The 14,920-nt window shown below is 39.7% G+C and overlaps 1 protein-coding gene across 7 annotated transcripts in view; it reads left to right on the forward strand.

Annotated features, from left to right (window-relative positions):
- Positions 1-4,824: 4,824 nt before the first annotated feature.
- Positions 4,825-14,920, forward strand: part of CAST (calpastatin) — an 84,545-nt gene continuing 74,449 nt past the window's right edge. For 2 of the 7 annotated variants that reach the window (XM_087715738.1, XM_087715737.1), the window contains exon 1: positions 4,828-5,076. In XM_087715738.1, coding sequence (XP_087571864.1) covers positions 5,035-5,076 — 42 coding nt within the window. In that variant the 5' untranslated portion in view covers positions 4,828-5,034. Of the gene's footprint in view, positions 5,077-5,468; positions 5,592-7,904; positions 8,015-14,920 lie in introns of those variants that run through there. The other 5 variants (XM_087715742.1, XM_087715739.1, XM_087715743.1 and 2 more) reach the window with 5 other exon arrangements.

The following is a 14,920-nucleotide window of genomic DNA, read 5'->3' on the forward strand; positions in this document are numbered from 1 at the left end:
AGAATTCTATACTTGTCCATAAAACAGGGAAAAAAAACATCAATAGACAGGGGTGCTTTAAAAAGAAAAAAACAATAGGAAGATACATCTAGCTTTGTAATTAGCTCTGTTCTGATGCAGTGGTGAAATCCAATTTTTTTGTCACTGGTTCTGTGGGTGTGGCTTGGTAGTGGGGGGTCATGTGACTGGGTGGGCATGGCCAACTTTTAAAAGCATTTTTTCCCTACCTATTCACCCAAACCAGCAGGAAAAAAAATAGATAGCAATGTTTTCTAAGCACTTTACATTTACCTAAATCAGAAACTGGAACCATGCATAAGCCTTAGTGAAAGTAAACAAAGAGAGGCAAAACATACACTGCAAAAACACAATGCATTTTCACTGCTTACAATACAAACTTGCGCAAAATGTCATGGTGCAAAATACAAAGGCTCATGGCTTGTATCATGATATACATATTGTAATTTATGTGTTCCTATGGTTAGATGAAAGGCACATATAAAGCCAAGTTATGGACTGTGTAGCTTTACTTCTACCTATCCCAGATGGCCTTCCACTACAGGAAGAATTGTAAAAAGTGATATTTATATAGCTGATAGTCTTTATACTTGTGGCCTATTTCTGACTTCCCAACTTTTCCTCTTACTTTCGTCTCTTGGTTCCAACCCCCCTTCCACCCAAACCTCTTCCAACTTTCCTCTTACACAGCTGTGTCTCTCCCTGAATGTTTTGAAGAATATATCTATTTGTCATGGCCAAAGCCAGCAAAATTGCCATTGGTTCCTGTGCCCTCTCCCTTTTCTTTGGCTGCAGTAGTTTAACATGTCACCTTCTTCAAAATGTTCAAAAGCAAGAATACTACAAGACATTGGAATGAGAAGATGAATTGTGGGAATATAAATTTTTGGGCAGAGTTGGTATCTTGCACCTAATAAAGAAATATTAGTTCTAATATCTTGATCCTTCCAGGATTCTATTCTGTTTTGCTTATCAACCTTGTAGCAGAGAATAGTGTTCAGTGTTATGAGCCCTCAGGAATGCAGCACAGTCTGTCAAACCTGTTATGTGATGAGGTTCAAGTATTGTTTAAAATAAAACGTCACAAATAAAGAAAATTTCATAAAAAATAATTTGTGTTTCAAGAATAATCCTCTCTTTCATTTACATGGTTCCTGTGTATTTTAACCGTATTGTCAGGGTTCCAAATAGCATCCAAAAGTAAATCAGAGTTCAAGGCAAAGTATTGCTCAAAGTTCCAATTTATTAAGAGAGCCATGTTGGCACATCTGGGAAAACCCGAATCTGAAAGCTTCTAAGTTTTCCCCACCTGGTTGAAAGTTTAAGATCTTGTCCCTACACCCACAAGTCCATTTCATGGTCCAATCTCCCACTGTCATGCTGGCAGTTCCACCCATCTAATTCCGGCCAGGTGCAGTGGTGCCAGTGGTGGGTTTCAAATTTTTTTAGAACCTCTTCTGTAGGTGTAGCCTGCTTTGTGGGAGTAGCTTGCCGGCCATGTGACCGGGTGGGAGTGGCTTACCAGCCATGTGACTGGGTGGGAGTGGCTTGCCAGCCATGTGACTGGGTGGGCGTGACCAACTTGTAAAATGTGGTGAAACTCACTTAACAACATTCTTGCTTAGCAATCAAAATGTTGGCTCAGAAACTCTGGCATTTGAAGCATGCAAGTTTTAAAACTGTCAAGTTACAAGACCCTTGCACCCCCTAATCTTTTAGAAAAAGAAACCCCAGGGGTGTTCAAACTTGACAGCTTTAAGACTTGTGGACTTCAACTCCCAGAATTCCTCCTCCAATCATGTTGGCTCAGGAACTCTGGCATTGAAGCATGCAAGTCTTAAAGCTGTCAAGTTATAAGACCCTTGCATCCCTAACTCTTTAGAAAAAAAACCAGGGGTGTTCAAACTTTACAGCTTTAAGACTTGTGGACTTTAATTCCCAGAATTCCTCCTCTCACTCTTCATCTTGATAATGTGCGGACGGGTGGGGGGGAGGGAGCTTGAACCAGTTCTAAACAACATTGTAGATTTGTGGAACCTCTTCAATAGAAGAGGTTAGAACTGGCAGGAACCCACCCCTGAGTGGTGCAGAGACAAAGAGTGTTCTTTCTTGGCTTTCTAGAAAGAATTTTCTTATGGCTACTTAGTATGCAACTCCTTACCATGACCACCACCCCCATTTTCCCACAATAGAAAATGCATAGCAGAATAATAGAAAGTGTGGCAGGCCAAAGATCCAAAAGAAAAGATGGCTGCAGGCCTGATACATATAATAGGTTAGTAGTTAAGAATATGAACTAAGAGCTGAAAATCTCAAATCTTAGATTTTAAAAATCACATTCATTCATATGAATGGGTATACAAGTTCAACAATCGTATCAGGTATTTTATGAACTAATGTCAAATTATTATTTTTTACCTTTCCCCAGTCTGCAATTTTTTTGTATTCTGCAGATGGATATGGGAACTACATGGGATTAGTGTCAGAAATGCTTAACATTGCATCCAACCAAAGTGAAGCAGGAATTATTTGGGCTTTAATATTTCTTTCATATTAATCATGGAAATATGTCCAGATCTCACACCTCAGGCACAAGCTTACATCACTTATGGTTAAAAGCAAGGAAGTGTGGTATGCATCAAATCTGTGGTTAACGAAGAAACATTGTAATTTTTTAGAAGCTGTCAAAAGATGTAATCCTCTTTTGAAGATAGAAACTTATTTCAAGATAATTAATTGCTTTATGTTTACATTCCCTTAATTTATTTACTATTACCACCCATATTGGAAAGCAAGAGACAAAGTCTAGGTTTTATGTGGACACGTTCCTCTCTCTTGACACAGATACTCTAAAATGACCATGGAGGGCACAACCAGTAACCACAGGGGAATTTGTTCTACTGTGGTTAACAGCAAGCAATAGGGCAGGGGTGTCAAACTCAATTTCATTGATGGCATCAGGGCAGAGGTGGGTTGCTAATTTCTTTACTACTGGTTTAGACATGTTCCCATGTACACGTCCGTGCGCACACAATGCTTCTGCACATGTGCAGAAGCGTCTGGGTAGGTGGGGGGAGCTTCCCGCCATTGCTACTACCTGTTCAGCCAATCTGGGTTGAACTGGCAGTAACCCACCTCTGCATCAGAGTTGTGTTTGACCTAGGGGCGGGTGGGGGGCATGGCCAAGGTGGGCATGCCCAGCTCAACATCTTTTTTCAGATGCAACAGCCTTCTTCAGCTCTCTGCCAGCAAAAATGGAACTTGGGGGAGGGCTGCGGCCCTACTGAGATCTGTTTTTGCTGATGGAGGCACTATGGGCCATTCCTTTGCTGTTTATAGGGCAGCCCATATCTAATTGCCCCGCAGGCCAGAGCCATCCTGTGGGCCTTGAGTTTGACATTCCTGCAATGGGGGAGGGGCAGACATTGTTAGACTGAAGAGAGAAACCACACATCCAGTCTTCTGCCGATATAAATCTAAAAGCACCATTTTTATAGTAGAACAGGAAAATAAGATTGCAGGTTGCCTTAGTGAGGAAGGTGAACTAAGGCTGATGTCATTCAGACAAGTCATTTCAATGTGATCGTGGAAACAATGCTTGTGCCCAGGTCATGTAGAAAAGCTCATAATTGTGGGTAACAGCTTACAGGAGGGTGGGAAACCTATCTATGTAATTGAGTGTTTCCCAATCTAGCTGGAAAATTCTGGGTGTCGAAAGCTATATGCCTTAAAGTTGCTTATGGTTGAGAAGCACTGCTGCAGATGTTTTGTACGCAACCAGTATACATAATGGTGAGCCAGAATATTTGGAGCTTACTTCAGAAATATCCAGAAAGCCAAACTGTGTAAGGTGCCTAAGACTCAGTACTAATTCTCAAGGGCCTATAAAAATATATGCTCTCATAACAATTTATTTGCTTTTCCAAGCCCTACTTTATGAGCTACTCTTTTCAAAATTGAGGTGGCTATAGTTTGCACAGATATAATGATTAGACAATAATTCCTTTGGCATTCCTTTGGCAAATAATTTATTTGGCATCAACATTCTTTTCATTTTTTCACTTTTTTGATAAAAGTTCTTTTCACTTGAAATGTTCTTTTTTAACTTGCATTTAGCTAGGGTAATTATATCATGCCTGTTTGTAATTGTATAAATTGCCCTGGTATTTCTTTTGAGTGAGTTCAATTAAGTTTTAAGCAACTTTTTTTTTTTTGCTTTTGTTGTTCCTGACAGTAATTGAACTCAGGAATGTCTATATAAGCTGTCAAATAAACTACACCAAGTTTAGTGGGAGAGGCTTCCAGATGTAAAGGCCTGTCTGGATTTTTCCCCTTTCATCTTAGATAACTTATCTGGAATTGTCAAATAATTGTTTATCTCATCCAAGCACTAACCAGAGTCAAACCTGGACCTCATGGCTTCACATCTGGTTTTTAAGAAAAGGAAAATAATATTGCCCTGTGCAGCTTAGGTACTAAAATGCTTCATTTTTTAGAAATTAAGGAGAGATCTGTCACCCACCAGGCCAAACCATCAAGAAACTTGATTAATAGATGCCCTCCCTCTCCCCCCCCCCCTCTCTCTCTCTCTCTGTATGTTTGTCTGTGTGTGTGTGTGTGTGTGTGTGTGTTCCTGAATGCGTTGTAACCTTTGTAAAATGAGACTCCTTTGAAACAAGCTAGAATGAAACGGCGCTCAGAGGCTAGGTTAGCAGCCTTTGAACAGGCAAGGCACAGCCGGCTCGGGGAATACAACAATGTGCCACCCAGCCCTTTCGCAGTGAACCTCCTCCCGGAGAAATTCTCCGAGACTGAAGCGGCGGCCGCAGGAAGAGGAGGCGCCACAGCCGCCTGATTTTGGCACGGGGTCCGTCGGAAAAGTTTCGTAGCTCCCTGCCGGATCCTCCTCCGCTGCTCGCCTCGCTTCCTTGTTCTTGGGGGTTTACCGCAGAGTCCCGTCAACACGCCGCAAGGGGCAAACGGCCTGCGAGGAGCCAAAGCGCCGCCTCAGCCGTCATGTCGCAGCCAACGAAAGGCAAGAAGCAACCCACCAAAGAGGTAAGTCGAAGGCGGCGGCCGGGCGGGAACGAAGCTGAACCAAACAGTCGCTAAGAGGGCTCGTTCCTTTTCCCCCCCTTTCGAATAAGAGGGGCGAAAAACGTCGCCCTGTGACGGTCGGTCGGGGCCGAGGTTTTGGGGGCGAAGCGCAGCAGAAATTCGCCAGCGCCCAGAGCGGCGAGGAGCCAAGATCGGCGGCGCGCGGAAGAACCGAGGAGCCGAGCTGAGGAGCTGCGGGGAAAAGAATTGGGTGGGGTGGAGCAGCTGCTGGAATGAGGGAATTTGGGGTGCGCGCGCGCCCTGGTTTGCGTACGCGCAGGCCGCCTCCCGTCGTGACGCCGCCCTTTTTTTTTAGCCTCTCGCTCTCCCCAGATGTGCCCTGCAATTTCCCTTGTCAACTGATGGGCGATAAGTGCCGTAGGCTGTCATTTCCAGGGCGCCCGCTGGAGGAAGGCTGGTCGGCGAGGGCGCTTCAAAGACCTGCTGAGCCCTTCCCTGCAGTCTTTTGAAAAATGGTGACTATTATTGCCCCCTTTTAAATAGTTTAGCGGGCATATTTGGGCTACTTTAAACCCGGAGATGGAATCCTTTGGGAAACTGACTCTGCGCGTCCCGAATTTTGTCTCGGGGCGGTTTCTACTAAAGTATGAGGTTTCAAAGCTATCTTTGACTTGCAAACTTTATCGTCCCAGGTTGTGTTTGCGCAGGGCGGCAAATTTTAATAGTGTGATTTATAAAGCGCAATACCAAGTCACACTTGACACGTAGGGACGGTTTACCAAGTAACGAAGCAGCAAGCACATTTAACGTGCTCTGAAAACAGAGGGTATAGTTATAAAACGGCATATCCGTGTGAACTCGGAAATGTGGATTAACTATCATGTAAACTGTGCAATATCATGGCCTGCTGTATGTACCCTGCCATTTAAAACAATGAGCTTTCTAAACACATTCGTTACTGCTTGTTTACAACACAGTGTGCTGTGTGAATCCAGGCTCTGAGCCTCTGTATGTTCAATAGCATTCATATGCTACATTGTCATCATTCAGTTTCATGTCATTCTCTGGTTTAAATGAAACCTAGTTGGTCTCCTATAGCGTGGCACGACATAACCGCGAACGTCAAAAGCGCGCCGACACCACCGCGGTGCTAAAACCGCGATGTCAAAAGCGCGCCAACAACAGTGCACCGACAGAAGCGCGATTTAACTTAAGGTAAGGTTTAGGGTTAGGTTTAGGGTTAGGTTTAGGGTTAGGTTTAGGGTTAGGTTTAGGGTTAGGTATAGGGTTAGGTTTAGGGTTAGGTTTAGGGTTAGGTTTAGTTAGGTTTAGGGTTAGGTTTAGGGTTATGTTACAGCGCGCTTCTGTCGGCGCGCTGTTGTTGGCGCACTGTTGTCGGCACGCTGTTGTCACGCGGTTTTGACGGCACGGTTTTGTCACCACGCTTTAGTCACACGCGCTTTAGTCGACCGCGGTTTTGGAACCCTCCTATAGTGGAACCCTCCTATAGTGGCTCCAATAGAAATCAGGATATTTAGTTAACAGATTGCCTTCAGGATTTGGGGCATGTTCCCTCCTCTTTAATGGAGAGAGGTTCTTACAATTTAGGCTTCTTGACCCAGAGAAGAGATGAAAGGTGGGTCTGATGTCATTTATCAAGACCTCTATCTTATTTCTAGTACAGGTGAGTGCTCATCTTGCAGATATTCCTGCTATGAAATGATAGATACTGCAGTGGAATGTCGTAGTTTGATTTCTACCATTAAGTTACTTCATAGTGCCTGGAAAAGTAGGTTGTTGAGTGGCTGACCTTATGGCCTGTTTGTGGGATAGCAGGGCGAATATGGCAGGTGGAGATTCCTTGCAACACATTCACAAATTGTGCAGCACATTATTCATAGCCACACCTTTTCCCCCAGTGCTACTCCTTTTTCAATGCTGTTTGCAAACTGTGGGGAAGTCAAGATACTGGGGAAAGGCCTTGCACTGAAAAAAAACTTGTGTTCTTTGACAGTTAGTGACCTAGGTACCCCAAGAAGAATAAGGAGCATTTGAAATATCCTTCTCAGAATTTATAGTAGATGACTTTGTATATTCTTTCGGGCTTTCAAGCGATTGGCAACAAAGTGTTTCCCTATTTTGTGAAAACCAAACTAGTGTGGTTAGTTTATGGTCCATTGTCCTGGTAATTAGTAAGTCATAATTCATCCAAGTTAGCACATGTGGGAACATAGAGAGTTTATGAGCACTTCATTTTTGTCTGGGGCAAAGTGTGTTTCTTTATCTATGAATGCGGGGGTGAGGGGGGATATGACTTCTTGGCCAGACTTTTTAAAAATTAAGATATCCTGACAAAAAGGGGGGGGGGTTATCCAGAAAATACTAGGAGTTTAGAAAGAAAGACAATGAGTGGAGACACGCCTTCCCTTCTTCCAGGAACTGGGTCCAAACAATTAAATCACACTTAGGTGGTTTTGGGCGGTGCAGCGGGCACCAAGGGAAGTTGGATCGAGACACCGTTCTCCTCCTTACCACCGTCTATCTCGGAGAGGAGGGTGGGGTCCGTCTTCGCCGATTGGATTCGCGCGTAGTTTGTCCAAAAAGACGATTACTTCTGGGCAAAACCCCCTGTTACAGTAACATCAAAGCAGAAAGGCGGGGCTCCAGCTAGCAGACAACCACATAGGCACGGACCACCTTCTTCAAACTTTCCTTACTCTGCTGTCTGTTTGGGGGCGGATCGATTGAAGGGCGCAGCGGCTTCTCCACGCCCCGCTCTTTGCCCGCACATATTCCCAAGCCCTCGGGTCAGACAGTCGCAGCCAGACGCGCATAGCTGGGAGTTTCGTGCGTTCTCTCTTAAGAGCTGAAACCGAACTTGGAAGGAGAGCTGGTAGCGGTCCCCGCGATGGCGTTCGCGAGTTGGTGGTATGCGACGGTAAATACACGTGGAGTTATGTTTGCTGCGGGTTTTGGAGATCCGGTGTTTGATGTCGTTCTGAGGGAGTGTCGGTCGTTAATCCTCTCGGATGGAAATCCTTCCTTGTCTTGCGGAGGGCGTACCTGTGGGCTTTTACACCAGGGATGAATTGGCGAAGCAGAAAGTTTACGCCCTTGTGAAAGTTTACGCACGGAATAGCTGGCCTATTGTGAATTCTTTTATTTTTTAACTTTAACTTTCTGACATGAAAGTTTGATTGATTAGAAAAGAAAAGTGGACACGGTTCTGAAGGGTAGGATTTACACTCTTTGTTCGTTGAATAAATCGGATTGAAAGAAACCTTTTAAATCCCCCGATTCATCTTGGAGTGTAGGCAGTAAGCCAGATTTGGAAATAATAAAAGTTGTTCTTCTGATTAAGGCCTTCAAAACATTTTGGGCAATTTAATTGATGATTTATGAAAATGGCATGCAAAGCTTTTTCATTGTAAAAAAAAGTCCATAATTTTCAATGCAGATTGGGTGGCTTCCATATTTATGGAGGGTGGAACTGCAGGTCTTACCTAATTAAAATAGCATTCATGATTATGCTATTGTATATGATTATCACAAAGTTAAATGGCTTTTCAAAAAGAATTATATGTTTTTCTCCTCCCCAATTTGCCATTGGGAAAGAAGAGAATGATCAAGGGTTCTGAGATAAAGTAAAAGCTATAGAATCTTTTTTCCCCCTGAACATCTATGAACTATATTTTTGCTTTTAATGTCTTTAGTACAGGGTATTTCTGGCTTATGAAAGACTTTTTAAAATAAATTATGATACACATATTTTGAAATTTGGTAGTTATCATTGCAGAAGAGCTTCCTGAATTAACTTGCAATCGTGTCACAAGAAGATCATTCATTCTATTTGCTGATTTTGCTAACTTTAGGAAATTATTTTAAACTTGCAAAAGAGATGGGTCATGTAACCATATATTTTACTACATAATGTAGTGGGCATCCACTATAATGTTTAGCATATAAGGCCCTAAAAAGTGAGAGACCAAGATACAGGTCATTTTCCTTATTGTGGACTTGCTTGATCACTAACACTGGAAAAGTTCTGGAAGAGCTTGTGCTGTGTGATTCAGAGACTGCTATGTTATGGTTAGTGTACTGAAAACTAGGCCTTCACTATGCAAACACAGCCTATCTTCTGGAAGACTTTCCCCCTGATACTTGGGAGGTGTCTATACTGGTTTCCTTTTACCATAGTTTTGCAAAAGGCACCTCTGTAAATGTCAGGTGCGTGTTCCCTCCTTTTTTAGGTTTATTGTATTTTAACATTTTTTCTTTATGATATTTTTAAAAACTTTTTTATATCATAAGATGGCATTAAATGTGTTCATACAGACCTGTGTTGCTTCCTGCAGTCACAGGTGGCTAGCAAATTTGGTGTAGATCTTATAGGTTGTAATTGGGTTGGGCGCATAGATAAAACCCTACTAAGTATACACATATACTTTTAAAACTATTTATTCAATTTATTAATTTATATGCCTCATTGTCAAGCAACTCTAGGCAGCTACTGTTATGTAATTATAATACTTATTTTAACCTACTGTATTTCATTATATTTAACCATTCAAAGTCATACATGATGAATTTATCTTCCCAATGTTACAACATCAGTCTCCAGCTATAATAAGGCCATGGGGAATCCACTTACATAGTCCAGTTGCCAGGTTCTGTGTACTGTGTACTGTGTATCTAATTCAAGAGAATATTATCCTCTGAAAATTTTGATGTTGTACAATAACACTTATACTACACTACACTTCTTTCTCCCAAAGCTGAACTGAAAAAACATATGCTTTAAAGAAGCATTGTCCTTCTTACATCTCCAGCAAAATCCTGCCATGGATGGACTGCCTGCCTGCCTGCCTGCCTGCCTGTCTGTCTGCCTGCCTGCCTGCCTGCCTGCCTGCCTGCCTGCCTACCTACCTACCTACCTACCTACCTACCATCTCTCTTTTATCTTTCTTTCTTTCTTTCTTTCTTTCTTTCTTTCTTTCTAAGATTTATACAGCTGTCCATCTTATACAGTTACAAACTCTGGGTGGTGCCGAATCAAAACGTATTAGATATTAAACTGATAAGAACATTATATTATACTTGATATTGGCCAGTAGACTGAGAAGGATCCTTTTGTATAAAGGCATAATGGAGTCCAATAAATTCTGCAATTTATTTTTTGCTGTATAAGTCGTAGTTTAAAGTCCATTTACATCCATGGTATAAAAGTTAAAATAATCTCTCATTGCCTAGGCAAGATAGAAATGTTAACAAACATTGCAACTGTAGATATTGCCACTAAATTACATTTGATAGATATTTCTCTCTAAGCAGAGTGTATGTTAAAGGTTCATTCACATCATCTATCATTTTCTGCTACTTTCCCATTGTTAAGAGGAACTAGACAAGGAAGTCCACTTTCATTCTTGCTTTTTGGTATAGTTTGGAACCTTTGGCTTGTGCCAAAGTCCACATAAGAAGATTTATGTAATAGGTCATAATTTAGTTGAATATAAATTTGTCTTATTTGGAAATGACATTTTTCTGTTTATTTCTAAAACTCATACTATAATTCCTATGTTGATGTAGATGATTGATGTCTTTAGCCAAATAGCAGGAGACTCTATCAACTTGTCCAAATCAGAGTTGATGTCAATACATACAAATTCTGGTCACCGATCCATTAAGGAATATCAATTCTTTATTGGTACCAAATCCATTAAATATTTGGGTATGTGTATATCGAAAGATATAACCCAGCAACATGTATGTATGTATGTACTGGTATGTATGTATGTATGTATGTATGTATGTATGTATGTATGTATATGTATATGTTTCTTCAGATATGGATAGATGTGAGTCACTATGCCACACCCTTTAGGGAAAGGTGAATGTTCTCAAAATGAATATTATTTCTTGACCAATTTAAATTCTGAGAGGAATTCTTATTCAAATATTCAAAAAATATTTTCAGAAAATAAACTTTTTGTTTAGAAATTTTCAGTTCTTTGATTCCAGAAATATTTTTATAGCAAATGCCATTAACAATTAGTGAGGGAGGATTTGGTTTTTCGAATCCCAGCCATTTGATATACAAAGTTTGAAATTTAAGATATAATAAAATACATGGGAAGTTAATGTGCATTTTATTTAAATATTACACTATATTTAGTTTCTATCTTGCCTCCACTTATTGGAGCCTGGACCAGAATACTTCTCAAAGGCCCAGATCTGAAGAAGTTGTGTACTATTGGGCCACCGACACCAAACTATGCTGTATCAAAAATTGCATGACTCAGATTTCAAGTTTTTTTCAGTTAACTTCAGTGTAGCTCATGCAATGTTTTTGCTACTGATAACAATTATTTGCAACATAATCTCTTTTGGTTTGTCTTGAAGAACAAAATTCCAAAATTGAAGTATATAGCCCTTGATCATGCTTTTACAGCACTTTACTGAACTTCATTGAATTAAAGTGAATAATCTATTCTATTTCATACAGAATAGCTAATTTTGATATGTGTAGGTTAAAATAACAAATTACAATTCCTGTCCTCATACTAATATTTATAGTTGTCTATTTATAGCCTGTTTACTTTGATACCTTCACAGAAATGACTGGTGCAACATTGCATAAAATCTTATTCCAGACAGAACTAATCATAACAAGAATTGGATAAATGCTGAACTTGAATTTGTGTTATTCCTCTGAATTTTTTCCTAATCAAGGAGAACTTAGTATAGATTTCATGTATGCATACTTCTATTTCCCCCACATTTATAAATATTTATAAATATTTACATATATTTATTACCTATATTAATATTTATAACCTATATTTCTATAATATAAATATTTCTAAATGTATGTATGTATATAATTTATATACAAAAATATATAAAAATTTAAAAATATATGTTTTGTATTTCATAGGCCAACCATTTTACCTCAAGATAACTTACATCCTGCCAGTACCCAAATGTTACTAATTGGAAGGGAGCATTAATCATTGCTTGATTCTGGAATCCAATTTAAAGCTTCTACAATAGCTTCCTGTGCTTGAACATGTTTAGCGAAAGGGAATGTGAAAAGGGAATGTGTATGTGGAAATGAAGAGAGTCAGCCTACGCAAGGCCTCATAAATGAGATTTGAATCAGGAAGAGGAGCAAAAGTGTCTCAGAAGGGATTCTCTCTAGTTTTGGGGAGAAATAAAAGTGAGCTTTGGTGAGATTTGCAAGATTAATCTAACCTTACAATAAAGATAGAGCTAGTACGCCTGGCTGTGTTTCTGATCGGAACTACCTTGCAAGACTGGAAGGGATCTGCTATTTCAATAGGGTAACTGTTTCCCTATTGAACCAGTGTTTCTGTGAAAGATTTTTTTCAGCTGAAAACTGCTTTCATGTTATTTAAATCTATCATTCCTTGTCTTGCATTCTGGAACAATGAAGAATAAGTTCTTGATTTTCTTCTGTGTGACATCCTTTTGAGTATTTTAACTGTGCAGGGTGGATATACTTGATCATAGTGGTGATGAGTACACAGTTTCAACATCTAGGAACAGAACATCTTGGAAATCTATTTACATGGTTGCTAAGAATCAACTCTGATGATGGCAATAATCAATACCTCAATATCAAATAACTAGCAGCAATTAAGAATCACCATAAATACTCAGGCAGCTTTCAATGAAGTTTATTTCATTTATAGTGAATAAATTAATTGGAGATAGTTTCCCAGCAATTAATGCACTGATATAGAATTATTGTTATACGTCAAATATTTACTTATTTTTTTAATACATTGGAGTTTTAATACATATTTTAACTTTTTATTTTGTTTTGAATTTTAGTGAAAATTCTGGTAATGAAAGATAAACATTCATAACACTGTTTTGGGTTCTTGTGGAAGATACAATATTGAAAGAAAGTGTCAAAAAGATAATGTCATTTTTTCCTTCAGTGCCATAACTGCATATAGGGAAAAAAATTAGTCTCCTTTTATTTGTGCAAGGATGATTAAGTTGAACAATAGTCAGATAAAGCAATCAAACAATGCCGGTTGGTTTCTTCCCCTTTTTCCTACCTTACTAGAGCTTTTTTGATAAGCAGGTAATTTATATGTGCCTGTTGAACATTTCAAAATTAATTTCTTCATAGGCAGTATTAAACTTATCCTGGCACAGTTAAATTTGTTCTCTATATATTGCTACTTCATACATCCCATCTCTTTCTAGAAGCAAAATAAGTGCATTAATAAAATCTGGCTGGAGATTTTTTCAGGCTGGCAGGATGTTGTTTTCATTTATCTTCCTCTAAAACAAGATTCCTCGATGTCGATGATCTTTCTTCTGTCTCTCGCTGATCTTTGGAGATCTTCTACGTCAAACTGGGACAAAATACCTTTCAGCCATTCCAAAGCTGCCTATTCAATCTGATTCATCAGTCATTTGCCTCTTTCCCAACTGATTTGTCAGAGTGCTAGAATTGTGTCTAGATAATCATATGATAGCACAGCAGACAGCATTGTACTCAGTTGCTGCATTCTGTCACACAATCGATTGGGGAAGAGTTTCACTATAATAGTACAAAAAACCCTCTAGCTGTTCTCATAAGGGCTCCTTGAATATTTTAAATAATAATGAATTATACATTTTTGAAAATACAGGCAATAAGTCATGGACTTACAACTGTAGTTGGGACCAGAATTTCTCTACTAAGTATAGCAGTTGTTGAGTGAATCTTGATTTTGCAACTTTTTTTGCCATACTATTTAAGCAAATCACTAAAATTGTTAATTATGTGGTTGTTGATGAATCCAGTCTCTCTCCACCTCCACCCCCAATTGATTTTGCTGTCAGAAGCTGGCTGGGAAGGTTTCAAATGGCGATCACATGACTTTGGGATACTGCAGCTATTTTTAAATATGTGCCAGTTGCCAAGCACCTACATTTTGATCATGTGACTGTGGGGGTTATAAGTATGAGGGTCAGTCATAAGTCACTTTTCAGTGCTGTTATAACTTTGGTTGCAACATAAATAGATATAAGTCAAGGATTTCCTGTAAGCTATGTAGTTATTTATTTAGCATATGGCAAAAATGCTAAAAAGCACATCACAATTATATTCTCAATGCGCACATATGAAACTATTTACAAATTCAAAGGTGGACTATTTATATAGTCAATACATGATGGAGTGACATACAGAAAATCTCTGGGGCTTCCCTGATAAGTGCTCAAAGGGCACTGTTGCGCAATATGTCTGCTTTGGAGCACCACAACTACATTCCGAATAGGAGAGCTTTCCCCATTTATGGAGGTGACTAGCACACCTGCCATGTTGAGTCCCAATCCTAGTGAGGACTGACCAGGTCTTATGGGGTAGATTGAATCCTTTTGATTCAGCTACAAAGCAGGGAAGGTTGTGACACTCTGGATGAGCAATAGAAGACCATTCTTATGTCCAGGCCTGAAGCAAATTGAAATTGTTATCCAGCAAGTTTCTGGCCATCCTAATAGGTGGATGTTTGGATGTCTGCTATGTATACATGGGAAATCAAGAAACAAAAGTCTGAAACTCTACTTAATATACAGCAGAGCAACATATCCTGAGTTCTCAGACCATATGTGGCTTATGCAGAGGATAAAGGATATGGAGTATAGTTTGGTGGTTAATAAGATCTTATACCATAGTAGAATCTTGATTCCAAGGTTCTAAGAACTCATTTCTTCCATCTGTCTTGCAACAACATCCCGGCCCACCTGAGATGAGTATACAAAATTTATTGTGACCAAATTTTCCATGACAGCAATCAAAATATGTAATGAGATTATGTACCTT

The sequence above is a fragment of the Thamnophis sirtalis genome, unplaced genomic scaffold (assembly GCF_051295495.1).
Source record: "Thamnophis sirtalis isolate CommonGarterSnake01/CBP01778 unplaced genomic scaffold, rThaSir2_p1.2 scaffold_5, whole genome shotgun sequence".
In the NCBI taxonomy this organism is placed as follows: Eukaryota; Metazoa; Chordata; class Lepidosauria; order Squamata; family Natricidae; genus Thamnophis; species Thamnophis sirtalis.